General features: G+C 40.6%; 1 protein-coding gene and 1 long non-coding RNA gene across 5 annotated transcripts in view; one reads left to right on the forward strand and one right to left on the reverse strand.

Annotated features, from left to right (window-relative positions):
• The window catches only part of LOC101796679 (N-deacetylase and N-sulfotransferase 3), a 76,370-nt gene extending 67,364 nt beyond the window's left edge, over positions 1–9,006 (reverse strand). Inside the window, exons 1-2 of one of the 4 annotated variants that reach the window (XM_027456786.3) lie at positions 8,876–9,006; positions 854–1,972 (exon numbers count right to left, since the gene is read on the reverse strand). In XM_027456786.3, the coding sequence (XP_027312587.2) occupies positions 854–1,834 (981 nt within the window). In that variant the 5' untranslated portion in view covers positions 1,835–1,972; positions 8,876–9,006. The other 3 variants (XM_027456781.3, XM_005015917.6, XM_013096169.5) reach the window with 3 other exon arrangements.
• A 267-nt stretch (positions 9,007–9,273) lies between these two features.
• Positions 9,274–13,807, forward strand: LOC140002388 (uncharacterized). Its single transcript, XR_011808762.1, has 3 exons — positions 9,274–11,964; positions 12,226–12,267; positions 13,319–13,807. It is a non-coding gene; the product is annotated as an uncharacterized lncRNA (long non-coding RNA).
• Positions 13,808–15,109: the final 1,302 nt, after the last annotated feature.

Raw genomic sequence — 15,109 nt, forward strand, 5'->3', positions numbered from 1 at the left:
TTTAAGACCTACATTAACAAAAACTTTGCTTGCAAGCAAGAGCCATAAAAGAGAGATAAAAAAAGGTGAAATGCTGCAACCAACCAACTCCTGACATTTGAAACCTGTTTCAAACAGCTAATAATCCAATCTGTTCTTCAAAATTTATGCTGACATTTACTTTTGTTCACTACATTTACTTCCTGATTATAAGTCTGGCAACATGTACGTTACATACTAATAGATCTTAGGTTCAGCTCTGAAGTCCTGTGCTGTTTCCAAGCAAGCTCTTTTGAAGCATGTGTCATAGGTATCATCGGATTAGAAAGTTAAACAACTTTTCAGATTAGAAAGTTAAATTATTTAGTTAGAACCATGTGTGTTTGGGAGGGGGCAGTGAGAAATGAAAACACTACCTCTCTTACCCCTTTTCTTTTAACAGTTACTTCACAATTAGTCATCTTTAATTTCCTTTTGGAAGAGTATTTTCCATTTATCGTAGAGAGAATGTAATTCAGAGGCGCCCACCACCCAGTTTACAGAACATCGCTCTGGAAGGACTTGTGTTACTTGAGAGAAAACAAGTGATATTAACCAGCGAGTCTTATCATCATATTTTCTTTTTTTATTAACTATAGAAGCAAAGTTGTGTTGACTCTCTTCCAGCCTGGAGCAGGAAGGAACTGCTACACCTGGAGTCAGTGACCACTGAAAGCCAGATAAACTGGCTTTTCTCTCAAGGCACAGTTTGCATTGCTACTTACTGAGCTGTGTCCTTTCTGAGCTGCAACTGTTAGTAACTGCTCACTTCAAAAATAAGATTAAAAAACAGGTACTTTGCTCTAACAACTATTAGTTGCTGTACATAATTTACCTGTACATCGTTGGCGTTCATTCTTGTTCCCTCCTTCCCAACGAAGATGTCATCTATGTCAACCAGAATGTACCTATCCAAGGATAGTCTGAGCTTCTTTCCAGACAGGAAAGAGATGGCATCTATGAAAATCAGTTTGTGCAGCCAAAAATTCAAGTTATTGCCAAAAAGGACTCGTTGAATCCCATCGTGGAGTCCCAGGTCATGAATTACTGTGGCATAGAGAGCACTTTTAGCAGCAGATGGTGAAAGGTTTTCTGGTGTCTTTACTTTTGCAAATATCACTGGTTGGTAAGCTGTATGATTAATCTGGAAAACTGCCCAGTCTTTTCCAAGCAAGGGACCTTTCTCAAGCTTGGAGGACTTAGTCACATGGAGCAATGGGGAATGAGGGTTAATGCAACAGTCCTTAATACCCAGATTGCTGTGGACATGGAAAGGAAAGCCCTTCAACTGGAGGTTCTGCAAGCTGTTCTCATTGCCTTTATGAAATCCAATAATACCTACACTATATTCTATACAGTACTTATCTAGAAGGCCTCTGTTCCAAGAGTCCATATTCACATACTTTAAAATATTTTCATATACTATGAGAGCATATTTGCCCTTATTTTTGTCTATAAGGGCTGGGAGGTCACCTTTACCAGATGCAATCTCAATACGGTACTGAAATCTGCTGGATTCTAAAATGGTTATTATATCTTGGCCTAAGGTTGAATATTGACTTTCCACAAACACCAGCACTACAAGATCTGTTCTCAGGGGATCGATAGGCTTCATGGTCTTCATCTCCATCAGCTTGTATGGCAACAGTTGAAGATCATCACATTCCACTTCTGAAGAGATTTCAGAAAGTTCATTTTCCTGTTTGTAGCCATTATACAAGTAGTATGCAGAAATAACAATGCTCACCATACAAAAAGTGGCCAGCAAAATAACTGTTCTTTGAAAATGTCTGTGAAGTTTCATGATAAAACTCATGTTGTTTACTTGCCTTAGATTGTTCCAAGCATTAAAAATAATCAGATTCTCAACAACTTGTTCCAGTCCTCTTAAATATTTATGTCACCATTGCAGCACACGCATCTATCTTCCACAAAGCTTTACAGAAGATCTAGTCTAGAAGAAAAGAAAATCACAGATTTAATTGAGGCACCACAGTTTGTAAGCTATCATCACATTGAAACTAATGGAGAAAAGACAATCACTGCTAAACCGAGGTTTAGAAATGAACAGTTCAAAAGCTTTGGTAGCTTTCTTCTGATTTTTTGCATTAGTAGCATTGTTTCTTCCTGCTCCCCATTATTAAAAAAAAAAAAAATGCAGCTGTCACTTTGCTTTTAATAATAGCACAACACCAAACTATCTCTAAAGCAATTGTGTAAGCACAGAAGATGAAGTTTTAAGAATCTCCACTTCAATCTAACAGAAACCACAACCTAACATTTCAAGCACTATAAGCCTGAGTCCAAGAGTTGAGCAAAGAAGTCCAGCAAGGCTTTGCTTATCTGGCCCTTCCAGAAATGCCACTGGCTGCCGTCTACATTGGAATGTCTCTAAATCTCACAGGCTCCTCACTCCCTAAGGCTGTGAACCCTGTTTTATGCACAGGAGGCACTGAAACACAAGACATAGTGGCAAAGAACTTACCACTTCTCTTAGATTTATTTATTTATTTATTTATTTTTTACCCAAAGACAAAAAGAACTCCAAATAAACAACTGCTGACAACCCAAACACTGAGGAAGTTTCATAATCTTCCTCCTTCGACACCAAGAAGCTGGGGGAACATTAGTCTACATAATTAAATATATTCTCTCTTACGTCAATTTTGGAAAAATTGGAGAGTCCTTAACCCAATATGCACATTTTAACTGTTCAATATACACCCACTCAGGTATACTATATATTGCATTTGCTGTAGGAGTGTTTTTTTAAACAAAATACAATTTTTCCTTCAGCATTAGAAGCACAAAAATCACATTTTACCAAACAATGTACCTTGTTCTGTATATTGTTGGAAGTGCTATGTATTTCTGCATATTAAAAAAAGCATAGAAAAATTCACCTCTTAAACTTGAGAAGAGAGAGTAATAAATCCACAGCTAACTTAAGAGGCAGATCACCTAAGGACATATTTATGCTCTACCTTGTACCTACTGAAAGCAGTCATTTTTCAAGCCAACAGTACAATTGCTGTCAAAAGTTTCTAATAGAATAAATGAAAGATGTGACAAGCATAAAATAATTAAGTACTAGAAATTATAAAGGAAGCTTAACAGCAGATTTTGGAAAATATTAAAGATACAGAACACGCGGCTGTAACTTCACCATGCAGCACACAATCTGTAATGGCAATGGAATAAACTGCATGTGTATTTAACATGGTCACTTCGTGAGTACTTAATCCTTACCTGCTCTTAAAAAAAATGTATAAAAAAAGGCAGGGTTCAAAAAGTAGAAAAGCTACAAAGGTACAGTCCATATCAAATATGAACTTTTCTATACAGATTTACAAAGCTAATAAGTGATACCTAGTCATGCTCTATACCACCTTTTATACATTGAAAAGTTTACTTTTTTTGTTATAACTTTTTATTCCCAGAATGGCTGGCATCCTTGAGTGCTGAATCACAGAGCAAATGATGATCAAAGAATAAGGCAGGCTTGTGATCCAAAAGACCAAAGTATATATTATATTAGTTACAAATCAATAAAGATAAAGGAGTTGGGGATAAAATAACACTAAACAAAACCAAACAACCTGTCACGTACCTGGGCCATTCAACTGCTTCACAATTTAGGATGAGGAGCTCTTGTCAAAAAGGTGGCCTTTCACTCTATGCTACCAGAACAAGTTAAAAACAAATGATATACTTAACAGCACCTTTGTAACTTCCATGACTTGAACTAAAACCCAAAGATTGATGCTCCCAGTGCCAGGTACATAATGAGCACAAAGTAACACAAAGTGAGTAGGAAAATAAGATAAGGGATAAGAGAGAAAGTACATGGCACCCTATCTATCAAAACAGCAAAATTGAGCACAAAGAGTAATTAAGCATACGTAAACTCATTCATAATTCAGACTCCCTTTAAACCTGTGTATCACCAGATAAGCCCACCTCATGGGCATATTCTACTCTTCTCAACTTCTACGCTACCCTTTCTGCTTTTGGTGGACTTAAGCCTGGCCTTGAATCTTACCTGCAGCTGGACAAAGCTTTATACATAGCTTTTGGACGACAGTCTTGCCTTTCACCTAGAGATATAGACACATTATTCACTGTTAACCAAAAACAATGTGATTTGTGCCTGTAGAAACTGGTGGCATGCATCTGCAAAAAAAGTTTAAGAATGCACAAAGACCAAACTGAAAGATCCAAAAGTACCTTTAGAAGAACTCAAAAGAATATTTTAGTATTGAGCTGTCTAATTTTATTATGCTAACTTCAGAAACATCAATTCAGGTATCTCTTTCTCTGCTATTTAATCTGCTAAAACGTCAGATGACAAAGAAGCAGCTGCATTTTACTTAAATGAGTAAAACTTGATTTTTTAAGACATGTTTCCAGACAGATGATATTTGTTATGAGCACAAAGGATTCTCAAATAAAACCATTTTTTGTTTGTTTTTTTTTTTTTTTTAATCTCCAATGCAGTTGACTGAATGCCAAGAAACTCAATGTTAGTGGCTAGAATTAATGCTTCCTGCATTCTGTGAAAAACTCCATATGCCTGCCTATCCACATACCTGGTTTTCTTAACCCCACAAACAGCTTAGGTCTGGTCAGTATACAAGAGAGAGGTAAGAGCCTGCGAAGTGAAACTCTTGCTGACCAAACCACCGTCACTTCCCTGAGTAACAGTTTGGTCACTGAACAACCAGCAGCACGGTGCTTTCTTTCAGTCCCAAGCTCCTCTAACACAGCCCTAAATAAATACTCCTGTTCTTATGACAGAAACCCCTCAAGTCATATCAACAGGAGGCTCCCACCAGCACAATCTTGATGTTCCTTTCCTCACCAGCCTATGCTCCTTACCAGTCACCTGAACTTGACAATCCTGCCTGGAGCAGGTAAAATACACAGTGCCCTTAGCTGATGGCACAAAAGGGCTGACCAGATGGAGCAGCTGTAGACACAATTGCTTCTATGAGGTAATACAAGAAGGAATAATGAGATAATACTCAAGGAAATAACACTCAATGGCTGCTCAAGGAAGAAGGAGGTGCATTTGAAATATTTGCAGCAAGGATGTCCTAATGCACCTCCATGGAGCAGAAAATTTGGAGGCAGCCCAGAGACCTACATTATTTATTTATTTATTACAAGAAAGCCCACGCCATTTTATCCTTGGCTCCTAATTGCAAGCATCTCCTGGGGCTACAGAGAGCAGCAGCAAGCAGGAGTGGATGGGAACGCTAAGACAGATCCAAGGTCTGACTCTGAGGAATGAAGAATTATCTGAGACCAGCAGAACAACAGCCAGACATGGCATCCTCAACACTGAGAACAGGAAGGAAAAAAGGAAGGAGAATGAAACACAATAAGCAAGCTTAGCTTATTAATTTCATTGGAGCCACACTGATTTACATGAAAGGAGGACATGGTCCCACCTATATCTTGAAAAGGGGTGCCAGGTAATATACAAACCCAGTGGTCCACAAAGGTCTCACTGAGAGAAGTTTTTATAAATAAAAAAATTTTTATATTACTTTTCACAGTCTGAAGCAATAAAAGCTGCCTCAGTGTTCTGTGTCCAGAACCCTGTTATTTTAGAAGAATTTGCATTTGATCTCTTACAGAATTTTGCATTTTTATATGGCCATCCAAAAACTGAGACCAGTACCTTTTATCTATTTTGTTGTTCCAAGTGTAAAGTATTAAAACATCTCTTTAAGGTGAAAACTGGTAATAAAAATTATTTAATATATATTTGAATATTTAGAATTGTGTTTTTTAACTTACAGACTCACTATGCAAAAGATCTTGTTAAGAGTAAGCTGAGTCATGGAAATAAGCTTCCCATTTTATTCTGAATGCAGCACGGCTCAATATCATTCTCTTCTCCTGCAAAAGTGATTTCTAAAGCCCCAGACAAGTTGTCATGAAAATCTTGTGGGCACAGGAAATAAGTATCACCTTATTAATGGGAAGATTTACAACTCTGATACAACACTGACGGACAGTCAGAGTTACAGGCGTTTTCAGACAGCCAGAATGAAACAGATCCACTAGAACAGAGATCGCGAACTTCTCCACCCCTTCTTCTCCAAATTCCCTACCAAGATGATACTGATGAGAGAACAAATACCACAATGAACTCACAGGACTCCGGTGAGTTCCTACCATGTGTAGCTGTCTTTAGTTTGTTATTTAATTGCTAACCACAAATGACCAGATCCTTGGCTTCTACAACTCATTTCAGCACAACAACCGTACTGGAAATACACGAGACAAAACTGGCTGGGGATTTCCCCTGTTAATGAGATGCATTAGTGTTCTCTAGCAAACATAGAGAACATGAAATTGGATTTTTTTTTTTTTTTTTTTTTGTATTTACTGGCAGTAAAGCTAATATGATATCAAAGCAACTTCTGGGGAAGTCTTTGCAGTTAGGCTGGAACCCAGACCTCGGGCTCAGGCTCTGCACAGCTGCTGAAAATCTACACTGTGTGCATGTCGCGGCACCACCACAAACATTGTGCCCTCACTGCTTCATTTTTGCAGCAAGACTTCCACGGTGTGCACAGCACACGCAACAGCATGGGCTCAATACAACTGGCTTGTCCATGCAGCAGAAACATGCTATTTTTTGGACTCAGTAGCTCAGAAGAAACATGGCTCTGGCCATACAATTTCATAAATTATAGCTATACTTTTGGAAACTAAAGAAAAAAAAGTTTTATCAATTCCACATTCACATCTTCATACTGCAAGGAATACATGCCCAAATAGGAAAACAGGTATCCCCATAAACACACACATAAAACTGCATACAGTTTTATATTTAGAACAAAATTAACCTGCTGAAGTTGTGTCATGAATATCACTCAGACTTACAACTATGAAAAACATAAATGAGTTCAAGAAAAATGTTTAAACTACCAAGATTAAAACAATGGGCTAAACTAAAATAAACAAACAAAAGAGTAATTGATCTCAAATTACATTTTTAATGCCAAATACAAAAATCAGGTTTAGTTTTACCTCAGAATGCGCCCTCAGGTTTAGTTTTACCTCCGAAATGTGCAAAGTCAGCTGTATATCATGACCTCTCAGTAGGAGCAACAAAGTTGCGTCACATATACACAAAAGTAAAAAAAAAAACAAAAACAAAACAAACAAAACAAAACAAAACCACAACACATTGTTACAGGCTAAAGAAAAACCTTTTTATCAAGAATGGCCAAAAAGCGCTGCAAATTCAGGATTCATTAATAAACAATATTATTCAGGTACTACATTAGTCTGGTTAGCTATACCTGCATGTATTTTTACTGTCTCCCATCCTACTAGCCCCCATCACTATCTTCTGTTCCTGCTCCTTCCCAAAGTGGCTGCTACCACAGGGACATCAACAAACTCCTCATCCATTAAGTGAGGGACAAGATCTAAATCACGAAGAGGCAAAGAAACAGACATCCTCTTCAGCACGTTAACACGGGCACTTAAATTTATAGCGATTAGAATGCTATTTAATTGCTCTGAACAGAAAAGCCTGCTTTGGCCAGCCAGTGTGAAATACAGCCTCAGGGGAAGTATTCTGAAGTCAGAGTTACCACAAGGTAGCTGTTCAGATACAGGAGTGACAGGGGAGAGAGCAGCAAAGCATATCCGAAAATGACCACACCTGGGGTGGGCAGTACTGCTCAGGTTTGCATAAATCACCTATGAAAATGGGAAATTGCTCTCCAAATGCTGCGTGCCTCAACTTACATCACTCCCCTGACTGAAGTATTCAAGCAGTAATAACTCAGATAAGCAAACACAAGCCGAGAATGAGGTCTTTTGACTGGATATTAAGAACACATTTGCTACTCGAGAAGATAGCTCTACGAGACACAGACTGCTGACAGCAGTCATCAATACTCTTTAGTATCACATAACAAGTCCCATATAATACGTGAATATCGAAGGGCTTACATTTTTTCACATATCCTTAAAAAAAAATAAAAGAACAGCTTACGCAGAACAAAAACTCTGTCAGACAGATGCTTTTTCAAGTCCTTGGTGAAAGCAGTTTTCAGTTTCTATTGTACCTGCTACCCTTAGCTCTGTGCTGCACTGCTTCAGCCAGTAGCTTACAGGACAGGAATTAATGCTTCACAATTCATTTTTAAGTTTATTTATAAACATCAAATATAGGGTATTTAAAGTCTTGGAAGTCCGTACTTCAGTACAAAAGTTGGGTTAGAGCTTTAAATTACTTTACCTGTGATACTTTCAGCCAAAAATTCTTAAGATACCTTGTACCTCACGCAATATTTCTGCGATTATTCCTATTATTCCTCAGCAACTGAGCAAACCAAGGGCAGGGCCCTGCCAGCCCCGCTCCCCTCGCACCCCAGCCGCAGAAGCTGCAGCGGCAGCAACCGGCGCCCGGGGGCGACGCCGCCGCTCTTTTAATAAAGAAAAAGGCAAAAACTCACCCCGCCACGAGCTATCCCCCAAGCAGCTCTCCAGCACAAAGCAGCGGCTCAGCCACCGCCGAGTTTTGTTCCGCCTCCCCGAGCTCCCCTGGGACAGGCCCCCGTTTCGGCACGGCGCCGAGGCGGCACCAGCACCCCGGGGCACCCCGGCGCTCACCTTGCTCCCTCACGCCGCCACCCTACAGACGCTAGAGGGCAACAGCGCCGCGCAGAAGCAGCCAGGGGGAGACGAAACACCCGCCCGGCTATCCGACAGGCAGCGGGCGGCTTGGCCCGGGGAGCTCACCGGGGGAGAACGGGGAGCGACCGGGCAGCTCCACTCCGCTCCGCTTTGCGCGACGCAGCCCCGAGCCCCTCAGCGCCGTTACCTCAGGCCGCGCCCCGCCGCCATGCCGCCGCCCCGGAGCCGCCGCGGCCGCCCGCCGCCCTCCTCCCCGCGGCGGGCCGGGAGCTGCCTGCTGCGGGAAGGCGCGGCGGTGCCGGCAGCCCGGGGGTGCGGGAGCCGCCCCTCGGCTCGCCTCGCCCCCTGGAGGAGGGGCCGGGCTTGGGAGGTGCCGCCGCCGCCGCCTCCGAGGGGTCCCGGCCGGCGGCCCCGGGAGCCGAGGTGGGGTGAGAGTGCCGAGCGAGGCGTTTGCAGCCCGGAGCCGCTTCTCCATTTCATTTTGACGCCCCCAGCCCCGTCAAGTAGGGGTCGGGGGCTGCCCGCTTCGCCCCGGCGGGGTGTCAGCTCCCCTGGTGCCGCCGGGGAGCCGCCGGGCCCCGGCCTGAACTGCATTGGCCGGCTGCCAGCCATCGCAGGTGGGAACCGAAATTAATAAATGCCACAAGTGCCTTCCTGATCCGAGTAATTTACCTCGCAACTGCACGGTGCCCGCTAGCTCACCTCATGGCTGCGGATCCGGCGTGCTGCGGTAAGGCGGGCACCGGCGGCTGTCTGCCCGAGCCCTCCTGCTCCTGGCTCGCTCCTGACAGAAAATGAACGGAGGAGAGCCGACGTCCTCTGAAGGATTTTTTCTCCATCCTTTTCCAAACATCGGCAGAATTTACAGTTCTTGATTCAGAAACGTCGTGATTAACTGCTTTCTCCTGTTTCATTTCCCCCTCCCTCCTTTCTATTTCCATAACTGACTGAAGGAACCCTGCACGTTCTGGTGACTTCTAAGCTTCAAAAGTTTGCAAAGCCAGAGTTCCAACTAAAGTTTCCATTATATTGAAAGCACATAAAAATTTAATGGAGATGATCTAATCCCTTATTGCTCTTGCTTTAAAAAGCAGCATAAGGTCGCAGGCCCCTATGTGCAGAGGAATTGTCAACACGAGGGCTTGCTCTGCATGAGGTTATTAATCTGCAGGACTGTCCATCCCAAATGCTGTCGCCCTCATGATATGCCACACAAAGGGATTTTCTGCCACACTAAGATTCTCTGCAGCATGGATATCCTGATACAGTCTTGCTTTGGGGCCTCTCTATTATGAGGGCTTTTTCCTATGATGTACTATGAGGTACAAGGTGGAAGGCATCCAGAAGTGACTGAAATTCTTGGATGTGAGTTCAAACTCACAAATGCGCACCATCTCCCTCCCGCCATTCTTTCTGAGTAGCTGGCGCTGTGTTTAAGTAACGACTGGCCAATGTGGATGGAAGAGTGTTACACAGCGCTTGTCCTCATAAGCACCTGGATGCTCACAGAGATGTGCTAGACATCTTACAGCTGAGGGCTTCAGCACTGCGAGTCAGCAGCTGCAGTACTGAGCAGTTTTGGCAGGAATATTAACAGCTTTGATCTTTCTTGGTGCTACTTTCAGTTTTTTGCTCTTGAGCTGTCATTGCAGTGTGAACTGGGCATGACACTTAGCCATTCTTTCAGCAATACATCTTTAATATAATGTTCAGTATGCTCCTGGCCAAAATTTCTTCCTGGCTCCAAGTCCCTCACAAAGCAAGCTGTAGCAATGTGTTGTTGCATTATCACAGAGTGCTACCACAAATAGCATCATCGTGGCTGTGTGTAAGGATCCGAGGTCACATCTGATGTGCATCACTCAAGAACTAAATGGTGCACACTGGTCAGTGAGCAGTTAATTCAGGCAAGGAGATAGGTGGGAAGAAAATTGGTGGACTACTAACTGCATGCAAAACAAAAGTGTTTTCAGACAACTGCTAGTCTGTGCTGAGTGGCTGCACCATGAACTAAGGCAACATCTGTGCTGCTGTTGTCACACAAGACAGAGACCGAATCCTGTCTCACAGATGTACATACTCACTTGTGTCCATATATTCAGCATGGAACAGATACTGAAGCAAACTGTCTTCTGTTCCAAACCTGGAAGCATTTGCCAAGAGAAATACTTAGCTCATTTCAGATTGTTGCTGCAAACTAACTGAATTCCAGACAAAGCACTCCAGACACTAGGATCTAGGCTAACAGTACAGATCACCAAATGGCTGCAACCAGCTCAGAAACTGTCTGGTCCAACCCTTGGCACAAGCAGGGTCACCACAGCAGGCTTCCTAGGAGGCTTTTGAAGATTTTCAGGGATGAAGACTCCACAACCTCTCTGCGCAGCCTGTGCCAGCCCACTTCTCTCAGCCTGCTGAGGTCCCTCCACACACATACCACATGCGTTCAAATATGAATTCCCTTACTTCCCATTAATGGGTGCCTTCAGTGTATGTGAACACAGGTCATTTCAGCATGAATTAACTAAACTTGGGGAAAATAAAATGCTTTGTACACACAAGCCTTCAGTCACCTATTGAAATATGTAAATTAAGAACTGAAATGCCTTTCAGTATCTGGCCTTTAATCCTTAGTTAGAATATCTGTCCTGTTTCTGATAAAATGGCCATTTTCAAGCTAATTACTTTGAAAATCATACCTTAATGAATTCCTATCTATATAAATCACATCATGTTCTGACAGCACTGCTGACTACTTATGTCTTACATACACATAGATATGTGTGCACACTTACGCAGACATGGAAGTTGGTAATTCCAATTAAGCTCTTTTTCATTGAACATTATAGTAAAAAAAAAAAAAAAAAGTGTTTGAGAACCTCCAGCAACAGTTCCATCTGGGTTTAGCTTGGCTTTTTAGTTATCCCCTATCTGGAACATTTTAAACCTGTTTTCTTGCAGCAAAGAAAGACTTAAAAAAGAGGTGACCTACCTTCCTTGTTGATATCCTCAGCTTTTTGCCTTACTGCTGGCCTCTGCACATGCATGATCTCTTCCACAGTCATATTTTTGTTCAAATTTAAATCTTCCCACAGTGCTTCCTCCTTCCATATAATCAGCAATCTTTCTCAAATGTACTGAGTCCTATCTTGTCTGGTGGTCTTCTCTCTTTCAGGCTCTCACTCTGAGAAATGGTTCTGATCATTGGATGTCTGTTAAGTCTGCAAATGATCTCTTGGTCCTTCAAAGTCCTCCTGAAATCAGTGGAAAATTTAGGTATTTTTGTTATGATTGTCATTACTACAACTCCCTCCACAAATTTCTATTTCCAAGATACACAGATCGATTACTTCGGGCATCATTCCATAAACCAGGTAAAGGTAACTGGTTGTGGAGTTACACATAAAAACAACAGTTTTCATTTAGTAAAGAAATACTTTTTCTAGTCTTGCCATTTCAAAGATTGGGTACATACATTTTTTAGCCAAACACTAATTATTGTTTGTATTATTTTTGTTTACATTTTCTTGCAGGGAGCCATTACAGTGACCTACATATTAGACAACAAAGACAACCTAGGTAATTGCCTGTTATTAGTAATTGTATGGTTGCTTTTTTAAGCTATTATAAATTCTACTAGCCAAAATTTAAAGTTATTCTAGATTCATAATGCTCTCAGATTAATCAGAAACTAGATTTAAAATCCAATAAATACTCAATCTCAACAATACCTAGAGTTCTTTAAACCTCTAAGTAAATGCAAATATTAACTAATGATTCCTAACAGGGTAGTTTTGTCATGAGTGTTGATATCAAAATTGCTGTATGCATACTTGAAATAGAAGATTAGTCCATGAAATTGCCTAAGACCGGGCAGTGGCTCATCAACATGATTGGATTATGATTGGAAGTCAGCAGTTTTTGACTCAGGGCTGAGTTCAGAGCACTACGTTCTATCACACTGTATTATAACTGATGTTGTCTGAGGCCAGAGAATGCTTTTCCATGTCAAAATGCAAAGACCTAATTTCTCCTCTTGGTTAAACTGAAATACTTGTTTACAAGTTGCATCCATATAATGACAAGAAAAATGTGACCTTTTCCACCCTTAATGATTCTATGATAAGCGGTCAAATGTAATTGACTAAGAGGCTATCTCAGAGGAAAAAAAATTATACAAGACAATAATCATAGAATCATAGAATCATTAAGCTTGGAAAAAGACCTCCAAGATCATCTGGTCCAACTGTTCCCCTACCACCTGTATTTTCCAATGCCCTTCATTTCTGAAGTGATTAAAGATTATTCAGTAGCAAATAACATGGGAAACCAGCCATGCTTATGCAATTTCTCTAAAACATCACAGCTTCGAGATAGAAAATACATCTATCATTTCTCTGCAGTAGTTTCTATTTGATTTTCAAGACCTTGCCCTGAAGAACCTAGTATTTGCATGCATTGTAATAATATCTTTTAAACAGTTGAAGGCAAGCTGCTAATTACACGCTGTTGGTGATGACTGCTTGGCAGTGGAAAAGCATTTCTATCTCTGGGCTTAGAATAAACCATTGTTATAAATATGTTTTGTTCCTTTTTAATCAGGGTACTGAAACAATTGTCTTTTTTGTAGAATGATAAAACAGCAAGCTTTGGAATTCAAGAAGCTGAAGAAATCATTAGGTATTTCTGTTCTGAGATACTGCTCAAGTCACATGCCACATAAAGTGTAAGACAGATTCATTAATGAGGAGCACTAAGTATTTTCTGGTGAAATACTCCAGGAAATTTGCTTATGAAAAGAGAGGAAAGACTTCCTTCCATTATTTCAGATTCATAAGTTTCAAGTTAAAAATATTAAAAAATATCAGCGCAGATTCAAATGTATTAATGTAAGTTAGCTGTTTTGAATATATGTCAATTTGATTGAAAGCTGCTTAGTAGTATCAAAATTGGATAGAAGAAATAGATAATGGCGATGGAAAAGAATTAAAGAGAAACCAAGCTGTTATAAGCACAATCAGCACTCTAAAGTATCTTTGTCTTTTTAAAGCAATATGTAATTAAAGCTTCTGTTAATAATTGATTTTAGGATATGTAATAAAATAAGACATATTCTGGGCTCAGAAGAACTTGCTTTATTACCCTACAAACAACTCCCAACTGTAAAGAAAGAAAAGTCCACAAAAAATCTTTTAATTTGCAAAGCAGAAAAAGAACTAAATTGATACACCCAGCTCTTCAGTCCAGCAATAACCCAAACTCTTTCAAAAGCAGAATGTCAGCTGGAAAAATCATCATAATTTCAGCTTTGATTTCCCTCAGCAAATGTAACTTTGAGACCAAGGTTAATTTAGCTTTTTTTTTTTTTTTTTTTTTTTTTTAAGAACAGAAACATCTTCAGCACTGCCTTCAACTTCCACGTGACCTTCAGATTCTTCTATATAAATTAATTCCTTTTGCCTTCTGCGTTCCTTGAACATGCAGCACCTAAAACACAGCCTAGTTTCCCTGTGCCCTTGGAGGCAGCAAACAAAGAGCAATAAACAGAGGAGTTTGCACGGGAATTGGAGGTTATTGAGAATGCAAGGCAACGCATTGCAAGATCAATGACATGAATGTCTGCTATAAACTGGGAGCTCATCAATTGGAAATCACTGAGGTGAGAAAGGACATGGGTACTAGTCAAAGTCAGAGAATGTCTATCAACTGCCAAAGTGATGTGTCTGTGAAAAATAAGAAAATACCACAGAATTGCCTGCAGAGGAAAAGAGATGGAAATGTTGAAAGTGTTGATGCTATTGCATGAGGCTGCAATAAGTCCTCATCTGGAATGCTGTTTAAAGTTCAGAAAAAGTAATTCAAAGTGGGAGAGATGGAGAGAAGAGCTGCTACCATGAGCAGAGGAACATGCCCTGTCTTATGACAAGCAAGGTGAAGGCTGAGATGTAGATGCTTGCTGCATGTGAGGGGAAGGGATAAACAAAGAAGTGTAACTAACCATTCTTGAAGATGAAAGAGACTTTTGGCATAGAAATAATTGCCTAACATCTATGCATATAGTTAGGGTGGAAATTAGAAGAAAGTTTTAAATCATCAGAATGAAGGAAACCGATTCTATGAAAAGCGAGGGCAAAAAGTGTAGCTAACTTTAAGATGGAGCTTGAGAGACTACAGGACATTATTAATAAGAGTGGTAAATTGGACTTGATGACTTAAGAGGATCTTATCAATCAATAACCCTATATTTTTTATTATGCTGGCATCAACATCAACAACATTGACAATAAATCCGTATCTTTGACATGTGGAGTTACTATCAGCTGACACAGCTGAGGTATTTTCTTTGGCACATTGATTGTTTCAAGATGTCTGTAGGCACTAGTAAAGAAAAGCACCTGCATTCTGTTCACGTGAATATGAA

Source organism: Anas platyrhynchos, chromosome 4, assembly GCF_047663525.1.
Source record: "Anas platyrhynchos isolate ZD024472 breed Pekin duck chromosome 4, IASCAAS_PekinDuck_T2T, whole genome shotgun sequence".
Classification (NCBI taxonomy): Eukaryota; Metazoa; Chordata; class Aves; order Anseriformes; family Anatidae; genus Anas; species Anas platyrhynchos.